This window comes from Solea solea, chromosome 16 (genome assembly GCF_958295425.1).
Source record: "Solea solea chromosome 16, fSolSol10.1, whole genome shotgun sequence".
NCBI lineage: Eukaryota > Metazoa > Chordata > Actinopteri > Pleuronectiformes > Soleidae > Solea > Solea solea.
In genome coordinates, this window is record NC_081149.1 from 11745550 (window position 1) to 11773018 (window position 27469).

General features: G+C 40.8%; 1 protein-coding gene and 3 non-coding genes across 5 annotated transcripts; 3 read left to right on the plus strand and 1 right to left on the minus strand.

Annotated features, from left to right (window-relative positions):
* Positions 1-1438: 1438 nt before the first annotated feature.
* Positions 1439-26871, plus strand: kcnh6a (potassium voltage-gated channel, subfamily H (eag-related), member 6a). 2 transcript variants are annotated; one of them, XM_058654598.1, is made up of 16 exons: positions 1439-2019; positions 5668-5898; positions 7513-7662; positions 7920-8023; positions 8559-8874; positions 10950-11152; positions 18105-18530; positions 19156-19573; positions 19988-20187; positions 21200-21452; positions 22430-22623; positions 23267-23366; positions 23449-23745; positions 23921-24113; positions 24958-25183; positions 25535-26871. In XM_058654598.1, the coding sequence occupies exons 1-16, from the start codon at positions 1944-1946 to the stop codon at positions 25811-25813; spliced, it is 3666 nt and encodes a 1221-aa protein (XP_058510581.1). In that variant the 5' UTR covers positions 1439-1943; the 3' UTR covers positions 25814-26871. The 2 variants fall into 2 exon arrangements, with proteins under 2 accessions (XP_058510581.1, XP_058510582.1); XM_058654599.1 differs by having other exon boundaries at positions 23924-24113.
* On the plus strand, positions 7409-7480 carry trnac-gca (transfer RNA cysteine (anticodon GCA)). Its single transcript has one exon. It is a non-coding gene; the product is annotated as a tRNA-Cys (tRNA).
* Positions 20654-20725, plus strand: trnac-gca (transfer RNA cysteine (anticodon GCA)). The gene has a single exon. It is a non-coding gene; the product is annotated as a tRNA-Cys (tRNA).
* On the minus strand, positions 24155-24226 carry trnac-gca (transfer RNA cysteine (anticodon GCA)). The gene has a single exon. It is a non-coding gene; the product is annotated as a tRNA-Cys (tRNA).
* Positions 26872-27469: the final 598 nt, after the last annotated feature.

The following is a 27469-nucleotide window of genomic DNA, read 5'->3' on the forward strand; positions in this document are numbered from 1 at the left end:
TTTCAAAATAAAGCATCCTTTTGCTTAAAAATAAACCATGTCAGTGACTTTTTTTGAATGGATTTAAGGATTTATCATTGTACGTATACTTTTATCTTTTTGTAACCTTGAATTTTAGTAATTTTACTTCATTTCGTTGCTATAACTGACATCATTATTAGTGGATTTACTAGCTCGATGGAAATAATAGTTATTTACAGAATTTAGTAGCTGTGTCCTTTATTTGAAAGCTCCCCTTTGGAAATAAGTAAAGAAAAATTATTAATCTGCACTTGTAACGCTCTAAAAAAAATTATTGTACAATCCAAACACGTGTTTTAAAATTATGTTGTACACAGATTGGGAAGTGACTGATTTTAATCTGAGCATTTTTGCATTATTTTGTGATATATTTAATCAGTTGGGAATGCTTAGTCAACATTTCCTGTGTTTGTTCTTCTTCTTCGTATTATTATTGTTGTTGTATATTATTATTATTATTATTATTATTATTATTATTATTATTATTATTATTATTATTATTATTATTATTATTATTATTATTATTGTTATTATTATCATCTCCTACATTTGTCAGTGTGTTCAACACATCAAAGCCTTTAGCTTGTTTGGGACTTTTTCAAATCCTTTTCTGATTTTTATACTTTTTTTGTGACAATTAGCTTCTTTTTTTATACCAATCTTTTTATTAGTTTTTTTCTTCTCCAGACAAAACAAGGCAATGTATACAAGGCAGTAGTATCATGACATATGCATGGTAAACTGAAACTTATCAAGAAAGAAAAGAAAACCCCAACAATAACCCCCATACCCTCCCATTGACCACCCTCCAACTACAATTAGCTTTTTTAGCAAGCTGGCACATCAAAGGCAGGCAACGGTGATCATGCACAGATCTGAGGCCAAAACTGCACTTTCATGGGGAAATGCACATGTTATCATTTAAAATTTGAGATTTGTGCACATAAATTACCACATCCTATTGGATAAATATATTGGCCACATATTTGAAGAAGCTCATGTGACTACGCTGAATTCTTTAAAGCATTTTTTTTACATTTAAATATTGTGAACTTTACTTTCTTTTCATATTTTTTTATTAACTTTATAGTAAATTATTGTTGTATCATATTTTATGCTCCATATTACCCAAACTCTTTGTTATCTTTCTGTTTTATTGATGTTAATTTAATTGTAACGTTTTAATGTTATTTTGTTTTTATGGAAGAAAGGTGCTACACAAATAAAGCTGCCTTGTAAGTTAAGAACATTCTACAACGTGCGTTCTACAAAGCAGCATTTCAGGGCGACGACAAAAACCTTTATTTTGAAGGACCAATTAAACCTCACTTCCAGGTTAATCGTGGCTCATTGACGCTAACTTCCCGCCTCTGACAGCCGCTCTGTATGTGTGTGTGTGTGTGTGTGTGTGTGTGTGTTTGGAGTCTCGGAGGAGCCGGGGGACGGTGGAAGTGGATCCAGAATCACAGTCTGACTCAGGAGCTTCGTCTTCAGCGTCCTCATCAAACTTGAGGGACAATATTGCGACTATAAAACACACGGAGACATTCTGCGCTTCACAGATTTTTATTTTACCTTCACAACTTCTTATTTTTTGACTACAACAGCTTCTCTTCACGACAGAGGAGACACGAGCCGCGTGTCACAGCGTGGTTTTCCGTTTATTTGCAGCTTCTCCAGTTTTCTAATCTACTTTTTCTTCACGTTATCGAGCCTGCATCTGCTGTCACCCTGGCAACCAGAGCTCCTCTCCACCATCCTCATCCCTCTGCGTCTGACAGAAGCACAAACACGCTCTTTTTTTACGCTCGCCCTCAAAGTGGAACCTGTTTTGTGTTTTTTTAACTCATCCTTAAACATTTTTTCTTATTAAAAAACAGTAAGGTTCATGTGTGGAAGAAGTCTTTTGTCTCAGCGTCAAAATGCCTGTGAGACGCGGACATGTCGCGCTCCAGAACACTTACCTGGACACCATCATCAAGAAATTCGACGAGCAAAGTAAGTGAACAAGATATTTTTTTAAATAAATCTTTATTTAACGTGGTATAAAAGTCATTAAGATTAAACAATCTCTTTTGCAAGAGAGTCCAGTTTAGGGCTTGAGTTACAGCCACATGGTTTTCAGAACATCCACAAATGCAACTATACTTCATATATAGTTAAAATAGGGACTATAACATTGTTTTGTTATAAATCATTTTCTCAGTTAATTGATTAGTCGATTTGTCCATAAAATGACAAAAAATGATTTGTCTACAGTGAAATATATTCAGTTTTTGTTGTTGTTTTTTTATTATTATTATAGATCAGAGAAAACCACATGAAATACTTTAATGAATTTGAAACGTTTTCTGTTAAATGTTATATTAAATCATTGACAATATCAGAAGTTAACTGAAACATAATTAAGTGAATTTGAATTGCTCTATTTTAGTGTAGTTTCATTGTTTCAAACACAGTTGAAGCTCTTTCAACAGGAGCCATTTTAATGTTACATTGACATTTTATCTCATTTGTTTCATTGAAGCTGCTGACAAACCTCCTGCTGCTGCTTTCATGTTCATAAATGTCTTCTACTGCTGCTCCTACTGTGTGTGTGTGTGTGTGTGTGTGTGTGTGTGTGGCTTTGTGAGGACAAGAAATCATGTAAACCATATGGAGTAAGGAAATTTTGGCTGGTCCTGACTTCTTTAAAGGGCTTTTTGGAGGTTAAGACCTGGTCTTAGGGTTAGAATTAGGTTTAGATTCAGGTTAAGTTAAAGGTTAGGGTTAGGCACTTAGTTGTGATGGTTAAGTTTAGGGTAAGGGGCTAGGAAATTATGTCCTCACTATGAATGAAGCGCAAACGTGTGTGTGCGTGTATGTGTGTGTTTGTGTCACCTGATGCCTTACATTATGTTCCATTAGCTCGTACACACACGCACACACAGGATTTTTCTGTAGTCTCTAAAGCCTTTGCTGGAGCCAATACGTCACAGTTACACACATTACGTTTCTGATAATATAATTTATATATTAAATTCCACAGCATACCATATATATATGATATATATATATATATATAAATATGTACCATTTCTTCAGTGTCTGTCCCGGAACTTTTTTCGTAATAAAAATAGTTGACAACTCTCAGTCTTGTTTTAGACCGAGTAGATCAGTGCTGTGAGGCCTCTCTGTGAAACATCTATTATAGCATGCCTCTCCTCTATGTCGCTAAATGTGCGTGTGTGTGAGGCCACGTGCACGGCCAGGTGAGTGCACGTGCCACAGCGGTGCTGCTAAGCAACGGTGTGACGATGTGAGGCTTTTCTGCTGTGAGCCTCAGATAATGACTTTGGACAGGATGTGCTGCTTTTCCACCAAAAGGAGCTCAGCCATTTACTTTTAAAGACAAGTCTCCTCCTCCTCTTCTCCTCTGTGTGGGCAGCAAACAGAGGGGTGCTGTTTAACCCACTTCTACAGCAGAGTGACACAGTCAGGGGGCAACATGTCTCTTTTATGGAGCTCATTGAACTTCTCCATTATCAGCTTCGAACCAAACTGTCCTAATTCACTTTAATGGTGGACAGTGTTTCTGGTGTTGTGGCTGCTGCCACGCACATTCCAATCATCAATAACATAAACTACATGACATATGAATTTTAGATTACTGCTGTTTTTGAGTGCAGCATCACACATCAGCGTTTATCACCTCATTTATATAACTTAACATATATATTTATATACTTTATGACACTGCTGTTTGCAATTTTATGTCATTTATGCGACGGTAGCTCAGTGGTCGGAGGAGTTCTCTTTCAACTTGAAGGTTGTGGGTTAGATTTCTTGGCTCAACTCATCTATATGCTTGGGCAAGACACTTAACCCACTCTTGGGTTAAGTGTCACTGATGTGAATGTGTGTGAAAGATGAGTGATACAAAATGTGTGCGAATGGCAAAACTCTCATGTAAAGCAACTTTGAGGTCATCAAGAATAGAAAGCAGCAAACTAAATAAATACAGACCATTTACCATATAATATGAATATAAACGCCATTTGGAATTAATACTTAAAGATCCATTATTAGTGCACTATAATACCTAAAACTAATGACATTTATTTATGTAACAGTATTACATAATGTAAGATATTTTGCAAAGTAGCATACATGTTTCTAACACTCTTTATAGCAGGGTCGATTTCAATTTTTATTGTGATCGATGTATTGTTGCATATCAACAAAAACCCTTTTATTTTGAAAATCATTCATCCTCGACCTAAGCCATAGAAATACTTATTTCTATTCAAGGTAAATGACACCTTTTAGTGACGTCATCTGCTTAAACTGTGTCAGCTCCAACTTAAAACATGAGATTGAGGGAGGAAATATGTGGTATTACCAGTGAGCAGTTACCAGTGTATTTTCTCTATTTATAGTTTATTTTTCCACTTTCATTGTTTGTTACTAATGAATAAACCAGTGTTTCCCGGCCCTGCATGTTTTAGATGTTGCCCTGCTCCAACACACCTGATTCAAATGATCAGCTCGTCATTAAGCTTTGCAGAAGCCTGATAATGAGCCCTTCATTTGAATCAGGTGTGTTGTAGCAGGGCAACATGCAGACCGGAGTTGGGAAACACTGGAATAAACAATTCCTATTTGCTGTTTGCCACACACACACACACTCAAAGCTGCCTCCAGAAAGCTTTAACACACATTGGGACCAAACAAGACAATAACTACCATGATCGCACACTGCCTCTCCGCATCATTAAACTACATCTTTTTTGTTATTGTGTTGACTGACAGACTCTCAGTATAGCAGAAATTGCATTCTCTTTGTCACGGTGCTTATAAAAAGGAACACAATAGCTATCCAATCAATTCAGTGACATACAAAAGTGTAAAAGTAAAAACACAGAAACAACCTTTCAGAAACATTAGCAACAGTAGAGCAGTTTATAAACATGGATAAATATTTAAAACCTATCGCAGCATATGGATAATTCCAGCTTTCTGACAGATGTTAAGCATCTATAAATTCCCACCACCCGTGGGTGAGCAGGTGTGACACAGAGAAGCTCTTATATTAAAGTGCCCACCTGCTGCACCGCCGCAGTCGCTCAGGGGAAATCGTGTCGCTAATAGCATTAGCAGCACGGAAAGGTGGACTTCATTCTTTCCACTTAAGCTGATTGTCAGAGCATTCGTCTTTAGAGTGACAGACCTCCTCGGATATAAAGCCAATGTAACGTCTTTGTGCGTGATTGAATCTTAAAACAATGTGAGTGTTTTGTAATTACCCACCTGAGTGTCTTCTTTGTCTAATTGATCGCTTTTATGAGGAAGTGTGTTCGCCTGCACAAAGCCACAGATGTTGATAGAACCATAGAAATGTATAATTTAATACAGAAGCATACGAAACACTAAACAAACACTTCACAGTCGAGAGAAAAACCTCTTATCAGGGACTACCTTCAGTGTTGGTGGTGATCTACCTCATTTACACTGATTGTAAAAAAGTCAGAATTTTGAGAAAACAAATCAGAATTTTGAGGAAAAAAATAATAAATTCTCTCTTTAGAACATATTCGATCACATAGTTTGATTTTTCTTTTCTTTTGTGAAGCTGATATTTGACTCTGAGCTTCTGTTGCTTTGTAGATCGCAAGTTTCTTATTGCCAATGCTCAGATGAAGAACTGTGGCATCATCTACTGCAATGAGGGCTTCTGCCAGATGTTTGGCTTCACCAGGGCGGAGATCATGCAGCAGCCCTGCACCTGCCAGTTCTTGGTGGGGCCCGGCACTATGAAGAGCGCCCTGGCACAGCTGGCACAGGCTCTGCTCGGCTCTGAGGAGCGCAAGGTGGAGATCCTGTACTACGCCAAAGAAGGTAAGACACATGAAAAAGTCTTCTGACAAGAGACAAGCAGAGGTGGAAAGTAATGAATTACTAATTTACTTTAACTGTGTGGGTTTTTGGTGAAGGACAGGTGAATGATGTGGACAGGTGAATGATGAGGACAGGTGAATGATGAGGACAGGTGGATGATGTGGACAGGTGAATAATGAGGACAGGTGAATGATGTGGACAGGTGGATGACAAAGACAGGTGAATGATAAGGACAGGTGAATGATGAGGACAGGTGAATGATGAGGACAGGTGGATGATGTGGACAGGTGAATGATGAGGACAGGTGAATGATGTGGACAGGTGGATGACAAAGACAGGTGAATGATAAGGACATGTGAATGATGTGGACAGGTGAATGATGAGGACAGATGAATGATGTGGACAGGTGGATGACGAAGACAGGTGAATGATGAGGACATAAAATAAAACGTGTCAATATGTACTAGTTATAATTGTGATTTTCTTTTCTGCCTTAAACTGAAATGTCATTGTCATATTTCTAAAATCAATACACATTGCGTGAAATAACACAGCGTCTCACACACACTTGACCTTTTGATCTGTGTTTCATAGGCTGACATTTAAGTGAACGTTCCCTCCACAAAGCTTGATTTCTTCTCCGTGGTCTCTCTCACTTTCACTATGTTTATCTGCCTTATGAGGCAGAAACATAAGCTCAGGACGATCACAACACTCACTGTAAACACTCACACATTCACTCTCCTCATACACATAATATTTATACACATGCACACACGTGTGTGTACTTTGTTCCACTTGGGCATGAGGAGTTTCAAACCGGCGAGCTGTTGTCATGGAAATGCGACCAGCACGGCAGTTTAAATCCATAAAGCATCTATTTGTTTTGTCTCCTGATTCCCACTGAGCTCTAAATCTGTATCGTCAGAAAAAGGTTGATGCAATGATTCAGAACAAGTTTCCCACAGGCTCATCATTTATTTATTTATTTATTTACCTCCAGATGGAATTCATGTCAGAGTTTTTGTGTAAAATGTGAATGGGAATTAATGCACATACTGACGTTGACCTCGTCAGGACCAGTGGTCCTCATGCAGGGCAAATCCTGGTCCTAATGAGGCAGAGCATACTTTCTGAGGAATTGGTTAAGCTTTGGCTTCAAATTTAAGTTGTGGTTAGTCTTAAGGGATTAACTGGTTATGGTTAAGGTTATGGAATGGAAGTCCTAAGCCTAAGAGTAATAGCAAATCTGTGTGTGTGTGTGTTGTATGTGTGATATGCCCTGTCCCCCATTCCTATTTTTAGACCACACTGATTGCAGTGTGAGTTTAGACCTGACGGAAGTGTTGCTCATTTAGCATTTTCCAGTGTCCTGCCTTTTTACCCTTCAATTCTCTGACTCCCTTGCTTCCTTTTTTCCTCCGTGTCGTGGTGTCCTACTTCATATAACTGTAGCCAATGGTACTCACTGTGACTTTATTGTGAAATTATGAGAATCAGTGCAGACAGAGGGGGTATAGCTCAGTGGTAGAGCATTTGACTGCAGATCAAGAGGTCCCTGGTTCAAATCCGGGTGCCCCCTACTAAGTTATTATTGTTCTTGTGTGCACACAGGGACCTGCAGACCCTGCCTGGTGGACGTCATCCCTGTGAAAAACGAGGAAGCACTTGTGATTATGTACATCCTTGACTTTCAGGAGCTCATCGATCCTGCTCTCAAAAAATCCGGCCTGAGGCAAAGAGTTACCCAAGGATGGATCTACTGTAAAGTCTTCAACTTATTGCTTTAGTGATTTTGTTTTATTATCATTAATCATAGTTTTAGCTTGCAGTCATGATGTTGGAATATTGAAAATAAACTGAAAAATAAACTTCTCTGTTAGGATCGTATGAAAAGTAGTACAAAACAACCTCCAACACATTTTCCCTAAAATAAACATAATTGCATATGAGCATAATTTATATTCATTGAAGTAGGAGTTTAAATAACAGCTGAGCTGATCGCAGAGTTTCCCTCTCAGGTCAGAATCGCAGGCTAAAGATGAGGCTGCCAGTGCTGCGGTCCCTGAGACGATCGTCCCTGTCCAAAGACCAGTTTGAAGGCGTTGTGGTGGACTATCTGCAGGTGAGGTGGTGTTCACCACACACTTTTCTGAAATGATAATATGCAGTCAACAGTTTCTGATGTACTTTCTACCACTTGGCCAGTAATATAATGATTTACAACACGGTACAAAACAATCAAGAAGACTCAGGTTCATGACCTGGTCGGAAACAAGGGCCTTTCTACAGGGAGAACATGCAAACTCCATGCAGAAAGACCCAAATCTGCATGTTTTTAGACTGCGGTTGGAGATTTGGGGGCGGTGAATGGTACAAAACATATTTAGATATAAGAATTTCAACCACAAGTCTTCCTCTTTGTCCCTGAATATGTGTGTATCTTTGCACGCGTGCATACATGTTTGTGCCCAAACGGAGGCAGTTAACATCACATGTGGACATCTTCTACAGCGTCAACAGTGGTCTGCAACCTCTAGTATCATAGTTTCATTAGTTTTGTTTTAAATGCTTTGTAATATTCTGGGCACGCTATGTTTCAATGTTCCGGTATGTTGGGTTTGTGCATCTTGAGCCAACCATATACATCTGTTGTGCAGCCAAACAGCGAGGAGGTTCCCCTGAAAGAGTTTCGGATCCCGTCCAAGGAGAGCTGCATGCAGTCTGAGACTGAGGCTTTGATAGAACAGGATCTGGATGTGGATCCTCCGTCTCCTGCAGCTCAGTCGTCCACTAAACGCTGCTCTCTGCTCACGGACCGGCTCGACCCCGCAATGGCCTTCCCCCGGGGGAGTCTGCCTCGCAGCTGTTCCCGTGACAGCGTCCGCAGCCTCCGCCGAGCCTCGTCACTGGACGACATCGACGGCATGAGGGTAGAATGGAACAGTCGCCCAGGAGACGCCCGCACCAACAGCAGTGAGTGTCTGCAAGAAGCTACTAGATAGTTACAAATCATATTTTCATGAAATGAGTTGTGTACATTTTGTTTTTCCCAGTTATATTTAAATATAACCACAATAGCCAGATTTTATATGATTTGGTTAGAGGTTTTTTTTGACATATCCTAGAAATAAAATAAATAATGATAAATAATTATTAAATATAATCCAATTATGACACTGAGCATGGTATTGGCAATCTGTGGCATGTATGTTGGGAACCTTACTTATTGTAAGTCGCTTTGGATAAAAGCGTCTGCTAAATGACATGTAATGTAATGTAATGTAATGAATCGCAGCCTTAGACCGTGATAATAATACAGTACAGCATGATTTAATAACACGGCATAATACAGAATTATTTCCAGTCATTCATTCATTTTATCCTCCATATGAGAGTGGCAGGGGCTGTAGCCAATCCCCGCTGACACAGGGCAAATGGTGGGGTACACGCTGTTGGACAGGTCACCCATCCGTCACAGGGCCTTACTTGTCTCATAAATCTTGTAAATGGGCCTCATACAGATTTTTTCCCATTTTTAAAATGAATGTATTCTTTTCCTGAATGCGCACCAACCAGAATAAACAAGTGATATTGATTTTCTTAGAGAGCATAGTCATCATTATAATAATATGGGCAATTAGGAAGCAAAAAATTAGGTATAATATGATTGCTGTTTCTTATAGAAGTGAACTAATGTTACCTATTCCAGTTACGGTTACGTGCAAATACATGCTGAAAATGCATCTAATATGAATCAAAGGTTTTACAAACAGCAAAACCAAAAATGAAATGCACAGCTACAGTTCACACCAGTAAAATGTGACGTGAGACATGGGAACAGAAAGCCACACATCATAGATTTAACATCTAACATTTTCATTGACACACAGCTCTGATCACGTGCAGCCGCCTGATGGTTGTTCCAGCAGAGAGACACTAATCAATGCCTCTCTGTGCGTGTGCATATGTGTACTTGCATTTATATCTATGTGAGATCCAAAAAAATGTAAAAACCTATCTTTGTAAGGACATTTTGTCTGGGTCCCACAACTCTAAAGGGCTTTTTTCAGGGTTAAGACCTGGTTTTAGGGTTAACGTTAGAATTGGGTTAGGGTAAGGGGCTAGGGAATGCATGATGTCTATGAGGTGTCCTCACTAAGATATAAAAACAAGTGTGTGTATATGTGTGTGTGAAGTTTGGAACTGCACATCACTGCACATCTGTCCCTTTCATTTCCCAGGGGAAATATTTTTGAGGAAACTATATTTTTTCACATCAACGATACAGAATTCTAGTCATACTCTCGACTCAGTCTCTCTTTCATCATCACCATATTTGTACATTTGCACATCCATCTGTGTCTGTGTGAGGGGAGATGCAGTGTGTTCTGATCTCCCTGATGAGGGCAACAAATGGCGAAGACACAATAACGTTTTTTTGAACAAGCTTCTTTACAATTGTTGGTATTTGTGTCACATGTTGGAGGCTTTAGTGGCAGAAATTTAAAGCTGTAGTGTGTCATTTTTGTTGTTATTTTTCTATTTGAATGTTGCGTCCTTCAACTGAAAACAGGCTCTGTCGACCAATACTATGAGACCTGACTGAGGGAGCATTTGTGTGTATACAGCAGCAGTGCAGGTGCGGGTGGAGCAAGAAGCATTTATCCCATCATCGTCTCTCTTGAAAATGAGACCCCACGTCTCAATGGGATAACCTGTATAAATAAAGGCTAAACATACAACATACATATATATTATGCGTTTTTTATGTGTACTTTAGTTAAGGGCCTTTCTTTTGACTGTTTTGAAGTTAAATCTTTGTCATTAAGTCCTCTCTGATATGCATAGGCTGAATAAAAGGAGTCCTTTATTTCATGTACTCTGCAGTCTCACTAAATTAGATGTCACTACCTTCTGCACACTGGTCCTTTAAAATTTACTCATGATTTGACCTTCGAGCCTGGACATTATGAGATCATCTCACTGGAAAGGCATAATTTTGCATGTGTTATGATCTCATTCGCTGATGTTTCTGTTCTGTGCTGCAGATCTGAAGCCCAGCGTGCTGAACTCCACGTCAGACTCTGATTTGATCCGACACAGGACCGTTGGCCGCATCCCTCAGGTTACCCTGACCTTCGGCTCGGATCGGATGAGACCTCCGTCTCCTACTGAGATCGAAATCATCGCGCCCAGCAAGATAAAAGATCGCACCCAGAATGTCACAGAGAAGGTCACGCATGTCACACAGGTAAGACTGGTCCTTTCTCATATAAGAGAAAAAGGGTGATTATTAATCTCTTTTTTTTCTTCAGGAAAAATGTAATTATTCTGTGAGTTAATGGAGGCCTGCAGTGAAAAAGAACAAATTTACTTTTGCTTGATTAAATGTTAATAATTTATGTTTCTGCAGCCACAGAACGACTCGAAAAATAGTCATGAAACCATACTCGTTTTCTTAAAATTGTTCTTATTCTAAGAGAACTATTCCTATGCATCTGGTATCATCACCTTCATATTCAGAGGCTATGGCATGGAAGCATGAAGCTCATCGTCTGTAAGCTTTCATATCATGTTCCCACCGCTGTCGTCCTCTTTGATATGTTCAGGCTGTTCGCTGTTATTTGCAGTTGTCAGTGTCACACCCCATCATTGTCTCTTTACACAGATGGTTCGGGCAAAGATGTCTATAAATGGAATTTGCTTCTGTCTCAGTGACGATGCTGCCGGAGGGTGAGAGTGTGAAAGATTGGTCTCACCTGAGGTGCGACATCTATGGCACTGGCAACAGAACACACTCATCAGCCACCTGTCATCACACTCTGTGCACACTTTAACTCACACTACGCAATCGAAAAAGAACTACAGTGGAAAAATACCACGAGTACAACTTGTCAACAGTAAATGGACTTTTAAGATATTCTCTACTGTGAATGTCACACATCATGTTCACACAGCATCAGCAGAAACAGTCGATCAAACAATGAACCTTGTGATCAATTACCAATCATGAGTTTTTTTAGTGATATAAATATATATATATTCATATATATATATATATTACATGATGTTATCCCGTTGATGATGAATTCAAAGTCATTTGACAGCGTCTACATGCTTGAATGCAGTAAGTTCACTTTGTGATTGGCTGATTGGATATTTGAGTAAACCTAATGGCGTATTTCCATCTATACAGTTCTAGTACTACTCGGCTCAACTCTTCTCGGTTCAGTATCAGTCACATTGTTTTCCATTACTATAGTACCTCCACATGGCTGCATGAAACTGCCATGATGTCGTTTTATATCTGAAAAAATAATATCAGTACTTCCTGCATGACTGGAGCAAAGACTCTGTCTGACACAGTCACTGAACTGAAATACAGCTGAGCGGGTTGTGATTCGGCTCACGGTCGCCGGCTTTCGACAGTGCTGTTGCTAAATATACTCCTCTGTTAAATATTGAATTTTCAGGATTTTCAAGTCTTATTAACTCATCTTGATTTCGGCATTGTTGTTGTGATTCCTGTGTCGGACGTCGCACTCATGACTCTTCCAGTGACGACACTCTCTGACCAATCAGTGGCCGGCAGTCTGTCGGCGTCACATTTTAGTATTGGCTCAGCTCAATTGGAACCTCGCCAGAACAGGTAGAACTGTAAAGTGGAAAAGCACCATAAGAAAGTGGCCGCGAAGTGCTATTAGTGCTGTACTGTTACCTTGTGTGATCACTGTGACTGGATGCTGTTGCCTTGGTGAGATCTCAGTTCTTCACACCAGCAGGGTGAACGGCATCGACAGCCGGCTGTGAGTCAGTGCACAATGTGGAAACAGTGTGACATCTGTGGCCGTGGAGAAAGTGACAGGGGTGAACACAAGGCCTCCTGTCAGGCCTGGCAGCAGAACACCCCACTGTTATCTTGGCTCTCTAATGACATCATTCACAAACAGCAATAAAAAAGCTAGCGTTTACTCCATGTTACCATTGCAGTGAAGTGTTTTCCTGCCACTTAGCGCTGGGAATGTATGTGTTTGTTGGAAGGGAAAGTGGAGTTCTTCCAGCTGTCTGTCTGCTATAATGTTGACAAAATCATCCTCAGGTCTTTTACACTCTGGAAACTGTTCACAAAACTCCAATGCTGAGACCATATCTTGTTTTGTTTTATTTAGAAAATTCAGTATTAGCAACTCATGAATTACCTTTATTTCATAGTTGTTTTTTATTGGTTCTGAAAAAGTTCCATCCTCGATTCAGGAAAAGCTAGAAAGAGCAGACACTTTGGATGATGAATCACACTGGTGTTCATTCACATGTGCCTTGCTTTATCGTTGATTCTCTCTAAATGGGAACATACTTTCATAAATGTGCTATTGAAGAAGACACATAACTATAGATTTAGACAATTAACTCCGGTAGAGTCATCCTAACTACTACTTCTGTCCTACTTCCTGTGCTTAACTTTTGAACCAAAAGACTACACTAGTTTTTATTTACATTCTATGGAAATAAACATACAGTGTAGTCGGTAACTGGTAACAGAGAAGGGGAAGCTTAGTGCATGAGTGTGAGGTCACATACGTAGATCGAGATTGCATTGTTGCGTGTGGGGGAAGTCACCGACGCTGACTGATGAGCTTAACTAATGAAAGGGAGACAAAACCAGGCGGCAGCTGCAAAGGTATTGAATGGCACTCATTGGCTTGACGCTGCCTGTGACCTTGGCCACTGGGGCTAATGGAAGTGGAGGGCAGCGGGCATGCTCTCTGTGCATCTATTAACTATCTATATCTCTAAACGGCACCTCCACCCACATGGCCAACTGGTGCCAGATTTGATTTTCTGTTGTGTTAAAACGGTAGGAACTGGCTCAGTGTTGTCGTTGTTGTAACTGTAGGTCATAGGAGAACTGGATGTCTGGCTCTACAGGTCAGGTTTAAGGTCACAATAATAAATGCTGCTGCCATGTGGGTGACCAATTATCACATTCACAGCAAGTTTCCTAAAGATGTTCTTACTTTAACTTGTAAAAATATTAAAGCCTAAGTCTTGGTCATGTCCGGTTATGTAGTAAAATTCTTCGTATTCCCCGCCTTTATAATTGGATTTCGATTGGCACCTTACAAAAAGGGAAATGAAGGTTGTCATTGATCTTTTCTCTTATTGATTTGTCTGCGTTACATGAAGCACACAGTGTGGTCGACTAGACTGTCGCTTATAAAACACAGAGAATTGTAGATGAGCATGCCGTAACATCGGGGTGCGTGTGTTAGGCATTTGTGTGTTTATGTGGTGCCCCCTGTCTTTGAACGAGTGTACTGCAGGAGGATATAGCGGAATGGGAGGAAATTCAGCCAATCACAGCGCTAACATATAGGGATGATCATTCACTTACGGTCTATTTAGAGTGTCCAACATGCTGCATTGTCCAATTATGTCCAGTTAACCTCTGCTTGCTTACAGTGCTAGACACTACATCACCATGTGGGCCGACAGCACATCGCGTCGCTTCAAAACCAGCATTACATGGATTTAAAATATACTTATATCAACATTTAAGACAGATCACCAGTCCACATATAGAGACAAACAACCATCCACTCTCACACCTGTGGTCAATTTAGAGTGGCCAATTTACCCTGTCCCCATATTGCATGTTTTTGGACTGGGAAGAAACCAGAGAACCCAGTGGAACACACACACACACACACAGGGAAAAAATACAAACTTTGAAAAGACTTGGAGTTCACACTAACTGACAGTGTAAGACAGGGGATCACACATTTAACAACTTCACCTGGTGAGAGATCACAGACTACATGATTTGTCAAACCACTACACCAACCGTGTGGTCCTTGAATATTAATATAACTTTGCTAACAAATGACAACCTAAAGCTGGGGACACACTACAAGATATTTTTTGCCCGATTTTTCCCACAATTCACAGTTGGGCAGAGTCTGCACCAGTCAGCACTAGTTGGGGACAGTCGGCATGGTTAGTTGGCACAGAAATGTGAGTGTGAGTGTGTGAGGGTAAAAGACCCGACCTCAGTGACAGTCAATCAAACATGTTTGAATTGTTTGGTAGTGTGTACTGATAACATACTCCAGCTGCAAATATGTGTTACAACCAGTGAAAAAGAGTAGGTGGGGACACAGGCTATAGTGTCAGAAGATGACAGGAAGTAGTGGGAATATCAAAACAACAAGGCCAACAAAACTGTCGCTCATTGACATGGTCGCTCTCACAAGAAGGTTTGACAAATCATGAAGTCTGTGAAATGTGTGATCCCCAGTGTTACACTGTCACTTAGTGTGAAATCCAGGTCTTTTCACAGTGTGTATGTTGTTCAGTGTGTCATCAGCTTTTAGTCCCCAGCTTTACTTACAGCATGTTTTGTTGTAGGTCCTCCTTTGACTTTGTAGCAGTGGTTGTTTGCTGTGTAGCAGTGGAGCTGCTCTGTGCCGTCATCCATGCAGCCACTGGGTCATATGTGTTGGACAGAGGAGACCCTTCAGAGAGGGCCGGGCTACAGTGAGGGAGGTTGAGCGAGGGAGCAGAAGGGAGGGTGATACAGAGGGATGGACAGAGGTTGCCTTCGCCCTCTCTCATAATCTTATAGTCTTCTCAATTCATTTACCCTGCGGTGCACATCAGCATGAGCCTCAAGCAGAAACTTCAGCCTGTGAGTTGTCTTCTAGCCTTTATGGGTTTCTAAAAATTACCTGTGAACTCTTTATTTCCCTCCACTTCCCCTCTTTGTCGACCACTGTCATTTCCTTTTCCTCTTCACCCCTCTATCTCCACTTTCTCCATCACCCATCCTGCTTATTTCCTCTTACTTCACACGTGAGCAGCATCAGCTTTACAGAGTTAAAGCCACTGTCCACTGTGGACACTAGCAACGTTTGTGCCCATATCATATATTGTATATCATGTTGTTCTTGTTTAAGGATTACTGATGTTTTAAAGACAAAATAAGGGTTGTGTTAATGTTGTCAGTATAGTCAGAATACAAATAAGGATGCACAACATGAAGTTAGATTTCGTGTGAATGGAAGTCCTTTATTTAGTATATTTATTTATGTTTATGTTTAAACACAGAAGACGACTAAAAACACAGGACTTTTGCAAATGTAATATTTTCTTTTATTTTAATATCCAAATGAATAATAAATTATAACATTAGAGTAGCAACAGAGAGAGTCCAACTTTATCTGGTCGTTGTTATGAAACAGAGCCGTGGACCACATCAATACCATAGAATTTGTTGGATGAGTGAACCTTCGCTCGTGTGTTTACATTCTCATTACTGTGTTGTCTTTTCACATCTGTTCAGCTGCCATGGTCATGACTCGTACATGACAGAGAGCGACAGGTTTGCAGAATTCAGTTAATAGTTGATGGAGAAGCTGGAGAAACTGGACTCTCAATGAAAACTGTACAAGCCTGGGTTATTCTTTCCCCCTGGTTTTATGGCTTACTGACTGCCCTCCTCCCCATATAAGGTCACATAAAACCTAGTAGTTTTTCTAATACTTGTGAAGCAATTCACTTTGACTATTTCTGGACTCTTGTTTTCATTCTAGCTGGGAAAGTGGAAAGAAACTGGAACTATTTTTCAGACTTGTGGTTCCAACAATCATAACAGAAAAATACAGTCTGCTATATTATAATGTTTTCATGCCAACACTGGAAAAAAACAAAAACACATGAAGTCGCAACCTTGTTGGTAAGAAAAATTTACTAAAACCACCCCTCTGCATGGCGTGTAATCAATGGCGGCACTTATTTTGGTCCACAATTGACCGGAACACTGGCAGGAGGGGGTTCATGTGGTTGATGTAAAGCAGAGGTCAGATGGTGAGGCTGAGGCAGGTGAGATTGCCATTAACGCTAAATAATAATAATAATAATGTTAGAGCTTTGGGCTAAAACAAGGACATTTTTAAAGGAGGTAGTGATGCAGGAGGAGAAACAGCAGAGGTTTTGGAGGAGCCTCTTGCCCTACTGCTGTGCTCAACACCAGGATGAGAACCTGGACACAGCGTCTCTTGTTTTCATACCGGTCAGTGGGATCTTAACACTCAGCTTTTATCAGTAATATGTTAGTGTTTTGTGTTGGTCTGGAACTGCTCGCTGTCTCACATTGATAAAGAGAACACTGTTGGCTGTCTCTCCTGCCAAACGTGGTGAGAGGAAGTGTATTGGGAGATGTGTAACTTGCGTGCAGCACTACGTGCAGCAGACACAAATTTGTGTATAGACTATTTTTTCCTCCACAAATTAAATGTTGGACCTGTTTTTTCTTGTTTCCTCACATGTGTACATAACAGCAGATCTTTGAGTGTGATGTCTCACCAGGCACCAACTTTTCAAACAGAGTATGACAAAAAAAAAAAGAGCACTGTCACATTTTAGTGCCTGGTTTGATTAAACCTGGGTCTGTTCACATGCACAGCTTTATTCAGGATTATAATCTGGTATCTGCACTATCTACACAAGGGTCATTTTTATTCACATTTAAGATGACTGTGTGTGCAAATCTGCGCGAAACAAAGAGGTTTTATTCTGTCTGTAGAATAGGATATGTAGGTCATGTCAATTATCAATAAAAATCGTATTTTGATATGCATTTTGGTTTTAATAAATACTATGCCTCTTGTGATTTGAAAATTGCAGTATTACCCATATTGCGATTTTATTGATATTTAGATTAACTGTTCAATTAAGTCCAAACCAACCAAGTACATGACCATTTCCTGCAGCTGAGGTCATTTTATCTGGGATTATGAACAACTGTGTTGAGTTTTTATTATCAAATTGACAGCGTCAATGTAACTCTGTGGTTAACATGAGCAGAGTTGGTCATGAAAAGTACTTTAGGTCTGTTTTGATATGCGATTGTGAGAAAGGTCACAGTAACCCACTACTGTTGTTTCCGAGATGAGAAAATAAGACCTTGGGTTTTCTTTGTATTTCTAGTATGATAAGTCATGGATATTTGATACAGTTGAAGGTTACTGATCTGCAGGTCAATATGTTGTTGATTTTTTATTTTGGATCATGTTGGCAGCTTTCTGTTTAACATTCAAGTGTGATGATTTCCTCTGAGACACTTTTTATACTTTCATAAATTATGGTTCCCACTGTGCCTCCTTCATTATTAATAATATCTTCTCTGTCGCTCACCATGTCCTCAGGTGTTGTCCCTCGGCGCTGACGTGCTGCCAGAGTACAAGCTCCAGGCCCCACGTATCCATAAATGGACCATCCTTCACTATAGCCCGTTCAAAGCAGTATGGGACTGGGTCATCCTGCTCCTGGTCATCTACACTGCCATCTTCACACCTTACTCAGCCGCCTTTCTTCTCAACGAGGTGGAGGAGCAGCGGAGAAGAACCTGTGGCTACACCTGCAACCCGCTCAATGTGGTGGACCTGGTGGTCGACGTCATGTTCATCGTGGACATCCTCATCAATTTCCGGACGACGTACGTCAACCACAACGACGAGGTGGTCAGCCAACCGGGACGCATCGCACAACACTACTTCAAGGGCTGGTTCCTCATCGACATTGTTGCCGCCATTCCTTTTGATCTGCTCATATTCCGGTCTGGGTCAGAGGAGGTGAGGAAGTCTGTGAGACAACTGCCGATTTGCTTACTTATTTTACGGTTAAATGACAGAGGTTTAATCTTCAGTGCACAACTTCTTTTGCCTCACACTGGAGTTATTTCCAAAACACTGCCAGCATCTCTGCATGAGCATTGACCCTCAGAACACACAGCTTTTAGGCTGCTTTTACTATGTTAAAAAAATCTATTCACATGCTCTAAGAATGTGCACTATAGAGTGCCTTATATCCTTTTTTTAAAGATTTTTTTTTTCATTTTTACCAACTATATAAACACACCTGAGCAGAAATGACAAAAAATGTTTTAAATCACATCGAATTTGGAAATATGTCACAGTTCAAAGTTCAAAGCTCCTTTTTAGGAACAAAAATTAAAGGAAAACTGTCTATTTTGTGACTTACACAATTATCGCCTGTTTTCTTTTACAAATCACTTCCTGTGTGCAGCACTGGGTGACACAATACCTAAACCCTGCTATACTGAGAAACATCCTGATTAATCAGGATTGTGTGAACACATTTTTACATGGTTTCAATGTGCCAGACATTTGTTCATTTGTAAAAAGTGGCACACTACAGCTTTAGGTGACATTAAGGTCTTTTCTTTTTCTCCATCAGCCCCAGACAACGACACTGATCGGTTTACTGAAGACAGCCAGACTGCTGAGGTTGGTGCGAGTGGCCAGGAAGTTGGACCGTTACTCTGAATATGGAGCTGCTGTCCTTCTCCTTCTCATGTGCACCTTTGCCCTCATCGCTCACTGGCTGGCCTGCATCTGGTATGCCATCGGCAACGTGGAGCGCACCGGATCTGCACACATCACCGGCATGAAGATTGGCTGGCTGGACAATCTGGCTGACCAGATCGGTAAACACTACAATGACAGCGACGCAGCCTCTGGTCCCTCCACTAAGGACAAGTATGTCACAGCTCTGTACTTCACCTTCAGCAGTCTGACCAGTGTGGGCTTTGGAAATGTCTCGCCCAACACCAACCCAGAGAAGATCTTCTCCATCTGTGTCATGCTCATTGGCTGTGAGTAGAGTACGAGTGAGTCTGAAAATCAAATTGTTAAAGGGTGAGAATTAATATACTGTTTATAATACCTTACATTTGAAAGCAGGTTCAAGGGAGTTCAAGGGAATCTAAGGCCAGAACAGATAATAACCATTACTAATTGTATGTAAAACCATTATTTTACATACAATTATGATTACCTTAAGTTTACATGTTAAAATTAAAATCAAGATTTTGATTCAAAAATATCATTAGAATTCAGAGCAGGTAGGTTTAATAGACTTTATTACAACCTTGCCCTGTGGTGATGATGACAACAACCATCCATCAGCTCTTAGCAAAGGAAAATATGAATCAAAATTCCCACAATCAAACCAGGTTTGTTAAGATCCAAATAATAAGCAGCGTTTTTTTCCTCTTTGTCCCGTGCAGCTTTGATGTATGCCAGTATCTTCGGTAACGTGTCGGCCATCATTCAGAGACTTTACTCAGGCACGGCTCGCTACCACACCCAGATGCTGCGAGTCAAAGAGTTTATACGTTTCCACCAGATTCCAGGAGGACTGAGACAGAGGCTGGAGGAGTATTTCCAACACGCCTGGTCCTACACCAACGGCATCGACATGAACGCAGTGAGTCATGACAGAAATCTACCTCACAGGAGGAAAGAGCTCTTTATTATGATTGTAGGTAATGAAATTGATGAAGGATGTTTGACACAGTGGGGTATAGTTCAGTGGTGGAGCATTTAACTGCAAATCAAGGGGCCCCTTGTATAAATCTCAGTATCGAATATCAGTGTTTAAAGCTGCACTGTGTGCATTTATTTTGTTTTTAGTAATATATAACACTATTTATGTGCTGTGTCCTTCATCTGAAACGAGTAAAACGATTAGACGAGAAGCATGTTTCTCCCGGAACTGCTGAACAACCACATTTTTTGAGCAGTAGAATTAACCCATGAAAAGAATCATAATCCAACCTTTGTGCAGCCGTCTCACTTTCCTAACATAATGTTGCTTTTGCCTCTGCATGTGTTGAGGTAAAGCGCTCTGTGGTTTGGAAATGTCTCATGGAACTTTTGTTCCTGGTTGTCATGGGGGTATAGCTCAGTGGTAGAGCATTTGACTGCAGATCAAGAGGTCCCCAGTTCAAATCTGGGTGCCCCCTTTTCTCATATTCCCACTGTGTAGGACTTAACATAATGTAGTTCCAAGCTACAGTGTGTGTTATGTTATGTTGTTGTGATCTGTTGTTTGGCTCAGCTGTGAGCACTTGTCCAGTTGAGTTGAGCGAACATGAGGAAGCCATGTGTGAAAGGCGTTGCTGACTCATTAATAAATCCTAAATAAAGTCATGTCAGAGTGAGGTGGTTCTTGTTCATGTTGCCAGGCGACAAAATCTTAATCGTCGTGGTCATGTTGGAGCTGTTTGCTTAATCAGCATTGTTTGAACTCAACACTGCTCTCTTGTCCAACCAAGAGAGCAGTGTTAGCACCTGAAAATAGACAATCACAATGGCTGTCGCGTCATTCAGTCGGACAAACCCCTATTTTAGATCACTTTACCTTCAAGCTCCAGGAATTATAGATGCACAATCAAAGAAAAACATTATTTGAGCTTATGCCCTTTGTGGCCTTGCAGGTTCTGAAGGGATTTCCCGAGTGTCTACAGGCCGACATCTGCCTCCACTTGAACCGCAGCTTGTTTCAGAGCTGCAAAGCCTTTCGAGGTGCCAACAAAGGCTGTCTGCGTGCTTTGGCCGTGCGATTCAAGACCACCCATGCTCCACCCGGCGATACCCTGGTCCACAGTGGGGACATTCTCACTGCAGTCTACTTCATTTCCAGAGGCTCCATAGAGATCCTGAGGGACGATGTGGTGGTGGCCATACTGGGTGAGTTACGAGCCACAAGGGAGGCAATTATAACTTTGTGTTTTCTTCCACTGTGAATACAAATGAGGTGATGTGTGTACAATTTGTACAACACCAACCTTTAGCATTTATAAACAACCTTGTGTCAGCAACAGGTGATGATGTACAGTCACAGTAATTGCAACTAGCAATGTGTAAGAGAGAGGGAGAGAGAGCGCATTAGCCCAACTTGGAGATAATTATACACACTGGGATATATCTCTCTTCATCTTCCTCTCTGTTTTTGAAAGATTTAACAAGGCTTATTTGGGTCAGCCTTTTTGAAGCATTGCTCGGCAACCTGATGGTAAAACTGATGCCATAAAAGTCATAAAATGTCCAGAATATGTCATCAGAGATTAGGAATACATGGTACACCCAGTTTATTTACAATTTAATTTGCAAACTGTTTATGTTTTGGTTTGTTGTATTGTTCTGTTGTGTCACCCGCCGACAACGCAGCTCATGGCACTTTAATATTTTTTTTACATACAGTCCCTTTAATATGAATTATCAATTAGAGCCTCAATCAACCTATACTGATAAATAAAGAGCACCAAATGCATAAACATCCAAATGCAGTCAATTTGTGCATTTGTGAATCTGAAAAGGATTTTTTTTCCTCTCATGACATTTTTTGTCCGGTTGTCACTTTCTCACAACAGCACAGCTGCTGCCCTTTACATTGTACAACGCTTCTCTGTGTCGCCAGCGGTGTTTGGGCACAGCTCCACTTCCATTTCACAGAGGCATTGATCATCAATAGGGCCAGCACTCAGATCCGAGCTGCATAGGTCATTTTTATTTCAGCTGTGTTTGTGAGGACCATTAATGTGAGCTGTGCTGCAGCGCTGTCAAGAATTCGTGTCGCTGTAGTGCTCTGTGTTTTTTTGTCAGTGAAATATTTATGCTATTACTTGCAGTGGCTTTCACAGATAGTGTTTTTGTGTTTTTGATAGGAAAGAATGACATCTTTGGTGAACCCATCAGTCGATATGGAAGACCGGGGAAGTCCAGCGCTGACGTCAGGGCTTTGACCTACTGCGACCTTCACAAGATCCAGAGAGAGGACTTGCTGGAAGTGCTGGACATGTATCCTGACTTTTCTGACACATTCTGGAGCAACTTGGAGATCACCTTCAACCTGAGAGATGTGAGTGCCACCAGAGGGCAATGTATTGTTTTTTCATGAATAAAGCCAATTAACATATGATCATACATACTGGGCACATTCAGGATTTTGAACGAAACCCTGTGTATATGCTTCAATTATGTTTGATGATGTTAGGTTAGTTTAAGTTAGGTTGGATTAAACAAGACAAACATTACAAACAATAACAGTTAAAACATACAGCAAAAACTGGAAAGAAAACTTTGTAGCAATTTACATGCACAAAGTATTTCTTGTAACCATTTTTATGTATCAATTATGCCATAAAAGACACATCTAAATTATTTCAGCTCTTATAAATCTTTCATCAGGCAATTCAGATCCCCTTTTTACAATCTTTTTTCTTATGTTCAAATAGCAGCAAAATGGCAGAGTTACAAAAAAGATTATAACCTCAACATCATCCTCAGACTATTTTATCTGCACAGAATATTACCCATATAAATCCGTATTCTACATTTTTGTCTTGATTCAATTCAGTTTTTGTCCTGTCTGAGTCTATCCTCTCAAACCTGCTTGAGTATAATTATGATCAACATTTTCTATGTGATTTCAACACTGAGTGTTTCCTTGGAACATATGATCTGGTGTGTATTTCTGAATTACTGAAGCTGATATGTATCAGGCAGATAGAATAAACCAGACAACTCCGAGCAGGGACTCTGAGTGTGGCTACCGCCGGACGAGGCATCGGAGAAGCTCTGTACGGCGTCGAAACCGTCCAGGTGAATGAGGGAGGGAGGGCCGAACATAAGTAGGTTTGATCCATATGTTTGTTAAATATCTACTCATATATTGTTTGTACAGACGGGATGGACGGTGACAACCCTGAGCAGTCTGACGGCAAAGTCTGTCTGATGGTAAACCACCACAGTGGTGAAATGGCAGGATCCCATTGGGACGACCTCTACAGCAGCGCAAGTATCTGTTCACAGTCAAGTGACGAGGAGATGAAGCCCATGGGACACAGCAAAGGGGAGCTTTACAATACAGGAGGGGACACTAGAGACTACCCACCAGCCGTGGTCAACATCCTGCCTCACAGTGGACCTTCTGCTGGGATGGGCCCACCCATAGACCTCGGAGGAGAACCAACATTCTCAGGTAAAAGAACCACACCACGTACAGGCCTTGTATCAGTCCAAAGTTTTAAATTATTGAAATAATAAGTGCATTTGTGTGGTCACCTGACATGAGATTTAGTACACTAACATACAAAACAATATCAAATGTTTGAAGGGATATGTCCCGTGAAACCTACATTTTTCCTTTTGTAAAGCAGCAGTAGCTGCAGCACCTATCAACATGTCAGGCCTGTACAGCTACTGGTCAGATCGCAGGTCCAGCCAGTTCACTGAAAGGCCGACGCAGACGTCAGCAGTCAGGAACAGTTTCCATACAACGCCACGTACGGAGTTTCGGCCCAGTGAGCTTGAATCCAGACTGGAGGTGCTGCAATCACAATTGAATCGGTGAGTCTCCATGTGTAAGTGGTGAAATGGTTAAAAGTGTCAGGGGGCACCCGGATTTGAACCAGGGACCTCTTGATCTGCAGTCAAATGCTCTACCACTGAGCTATACCCCCGTTGTCTATAATAGTCATCACTGTTGATCCACTACCTATGTTTACTTTCAAGGCGTATGAGGTGAGAGAATTCCTTTCCTGTCCTGCTGTATCTCAACAGCTTATCACTCCTCTGTGGGAGTAAAGAGGATAAAAACGCATGAGAGGGTTTTCAATTGTGCAGCAGAAGAAGCTAAAAAACTGATAATGTGCAGTTGTACTGTTTGTCATATGTCTGTACTTTGAACCACCTGTGTTTGTAGAAAACAGAGAAACCATAAGGAGAGCAAGAGAGAAACCTAGTGGAAATAATGAGAAACAGCAGATGGACTCGGCTCTGTGAGAGATTATGAAGTGCTCCATTCAGTATTTACACAGAATATATACATTGAAAAACGTGTTGACAAACTGCACATGTTATGTACAAAGCTAAAAGCAAACTATGACCCAACAGTATCCCTATGTTGTTTCAACTAAGGGAATAGCAGTATGAATAAGTTAATTTATAAAGCAATTAGTGTGAACAAAACCAAATATCACTGCTTTATAATATCAGGAGTCAAATTATGGAGCATTGTATTTGTTTCCTGAGTAGTTTATATGTATGAGGTAACTGTAACTCCGGAGTTTCAAAATGTTTTAATAAATCATTTAAATTAAAAGAAACAATGTAAAGATGTGGAAAGAAGTTTACACTTCTTTTCTACTTTTCTTTTGACAAAAAAAAGTAATAAATGTAATGTTCCTTACAGACTGGAGACCCGCATGACAGCAGACATCAACGTGATCCTCCAGCTCCTGCAGAGGCAGATGGCCCCAGTGCCTCCAGCCTACAGTGCTGTGTCCCCCAGCCCTCACCCCTCTCACCCGTCTCACCCGCCTCACACCTCCACCTTGTACGGCACAGGAGCACAGACAATTTACACCGTCCCCCCAGTCCAGCTGGTACAGATCGACAGCACTGCCTCACTGCTACAGGTGCTGCATTGAGGCTGTGATGTATAAATGTGTTTATATTATATATATATATATATATATATATATGTGTGTGTGTATAAATGTGTTTATTAAAAAAAAGATAATAAAGTGCCAGTGTCATCAGATGATAGTTAAAGTTATTACTGCACAAGTTCCTAATATAAAGTTTATTGCACAAGGCCCCTTGGTATTATTGCATCCACAGTTCATTTCTTTGACTGTAGAAAGTAACTCAAGCACAGAAAAAGTATATTTAAAAGTCATTGTAAAGTCATTATTAATGTCGTTATTTTTCCTTGTGCTTTATTATTTTATAAAACATAAAGACTATATTTGTCTTTGTCTTTCCAGAGTGCAGACTCTGACTGTAAGCACAAATCCAAAGACACCCTGTCCAGCGGGATCCATCTCACTGTGGTCTCGGATGACACCATGTCATTATCACCAGAGGCAGACCCACCGCACCCCCCTGTGGACCTCACTCCTCCTCAAATGTTAGGCGTCTATGAGGCTGCTGGACTGTTATATGGCAGCCAGCGCTTCCCCTCCCTCCCTGAGCACCTGGAGACCACCACAGAGATGCAGGAGATTCAGAGGCACGTCTCTGACCCGCTCTTACCTGGCAGCTAGAAAACTACACACACCACCCAATCGCCCGCTCCTTCGGACAGCGTGGCCATTTGTTTTCCATGTTGTTACCTCCTCCCCCCCCCTCCCTTTAAATCTTCTCTGTCCTGTTCAGATGCTGCTGAATCGTGTTGGGACAAGGTTTCACAGTGCCTCCTGTTTCTTACAGACTCAATGGTGCCCTCACAGGCTGGCTGGGCTTCTGCGTTCCAGCATCCCTTCACTCCTAAATGAAGACATTATTCCTGCCCAGCCACGTGGGACAATTGTGAAACATGGGTTTAAAGAGCAAGCACTGAAACATTAACAATGCGTCAGGCAGTCGACTGCATCACGGACCGAGGTTTCCTTGAGAAAGTCGAGGATTTACTAATGTGTTTCACGTGTGAAGAATTATCTGTGTTCACTTTGTAAACGGATTGCACATTTAGGCGTTAGAAAGATTTTAATCATTTATTTGGTACTGAAATTATTTTCATAACATAATGAGTTACATTAACACCCATACGTAAAGTAATTAAGTGTAAAAAGTTATAGATTACCCCGTTGTTTTCAGTGTGTGTGTTGAAAAAATATCAAAAGGCCGACTGTGTGAAACGATGTGAATGATGGTGGGTGAAGGTTCAAAGCAGGTTTGGATGACGCATAAGTGCAGTATATGATATGAATCAGCAGTGTGGCGTTTGGTCATGAGAGAGAATTCCAAACTACACAATCATCCTGAGCAGAAAAACTTTCTCTCTGGGTTTCCCTGTTTTCATTTCAGTGTCTGCTCAGGATAAGTGGGTCAACTATTTTGTGTGGGAAGGTCACATGGTTTCACAGTGTGTTTAAGTGCCAGCATTAGAGGAGCTGTTATCTGCCGGGTCGTCATGAAACTGTCACTCACATGCAGACGCAGAGACTCAAATCGTCCTATGCTAAGATGATTTTAATTGTCCCAACCTTGAGGTGAATATTACACCTTTTTAAGCATTTATAATTCTGTATAATGTTTCTCAAAGCACAAACTCCTGTTATTTATCTTTTGTTTTTTAGATTAAAGACACTGCAAACTTGCACTGAGAGTCCAGTTGTTGTTTTTTTATTTATCAACTCAGTGCCGCACAATACACCAGCTGCACCACCGCATATGATGTCACACACAGCAGTGCTTCTCAGTCTTGGGGACCCACTGTCCTGCATGTTTTAGATGTTTCCCGCTCCAACACACCTGAATCAAATGGTCAGCTCGTCAGGCAAAAGCCTGATAACGAGCCATTTATTTGCAGCAGGTGTGTTGGAGCGGGAAACATCTAAAACATGCAGGGCAGTGGATTGAGAAACACTGACATACATATTATATTCACGTATAGTGGAGGAAGACACTGGGGAACCGTTCTGCTGTCACGTATGAAGCAGCTGCTGTGTCACATTCTCCTCTTATTACAGATCAGTTTACTTCCTGTCATCATTCCACACCCACAAGCTTGATTACATCTGCTGCCTTCATTACTTGCACCTGTGTTCTTTTAGCCACACCTGTGGATTTATAAGTCAGTTCTCTGGCAGTTTCTCCTCTTTAGCCTCCGCTGTGTGCCCCTAGTTTTCTGTGACTGTCTTTAGCGTTGTGGGTTTTTGTACCTTTGCTTTATTTATCAGTTTTCTATCAGTTGTTTC

Excerpts from the sequence above, each read along its gene's own strand:
- kcnh6a (XM_058654598.1), top strand. The coding sequence starts at position 1,944 with ATGCCTGTGAGACGCGGACATGTCGCGCTCCAGAACACTTACCTGGAC. Across the intron at positions 22,624-23,266 it reads TCACCTTCAACCTGAGAGAT|GCAGATAGAATAAACCAGAC; the intron begins GTGAGTGCCACC and ends GATATGTATCAG. Across the intron at positions 23,367-23,448 it reads ACGGCGTCGAAACCGTCCAG|ACGGGATGGACGGTGACAAC; the intron begins GTGAATGAGGGA and ends TTGTTTGTACAG.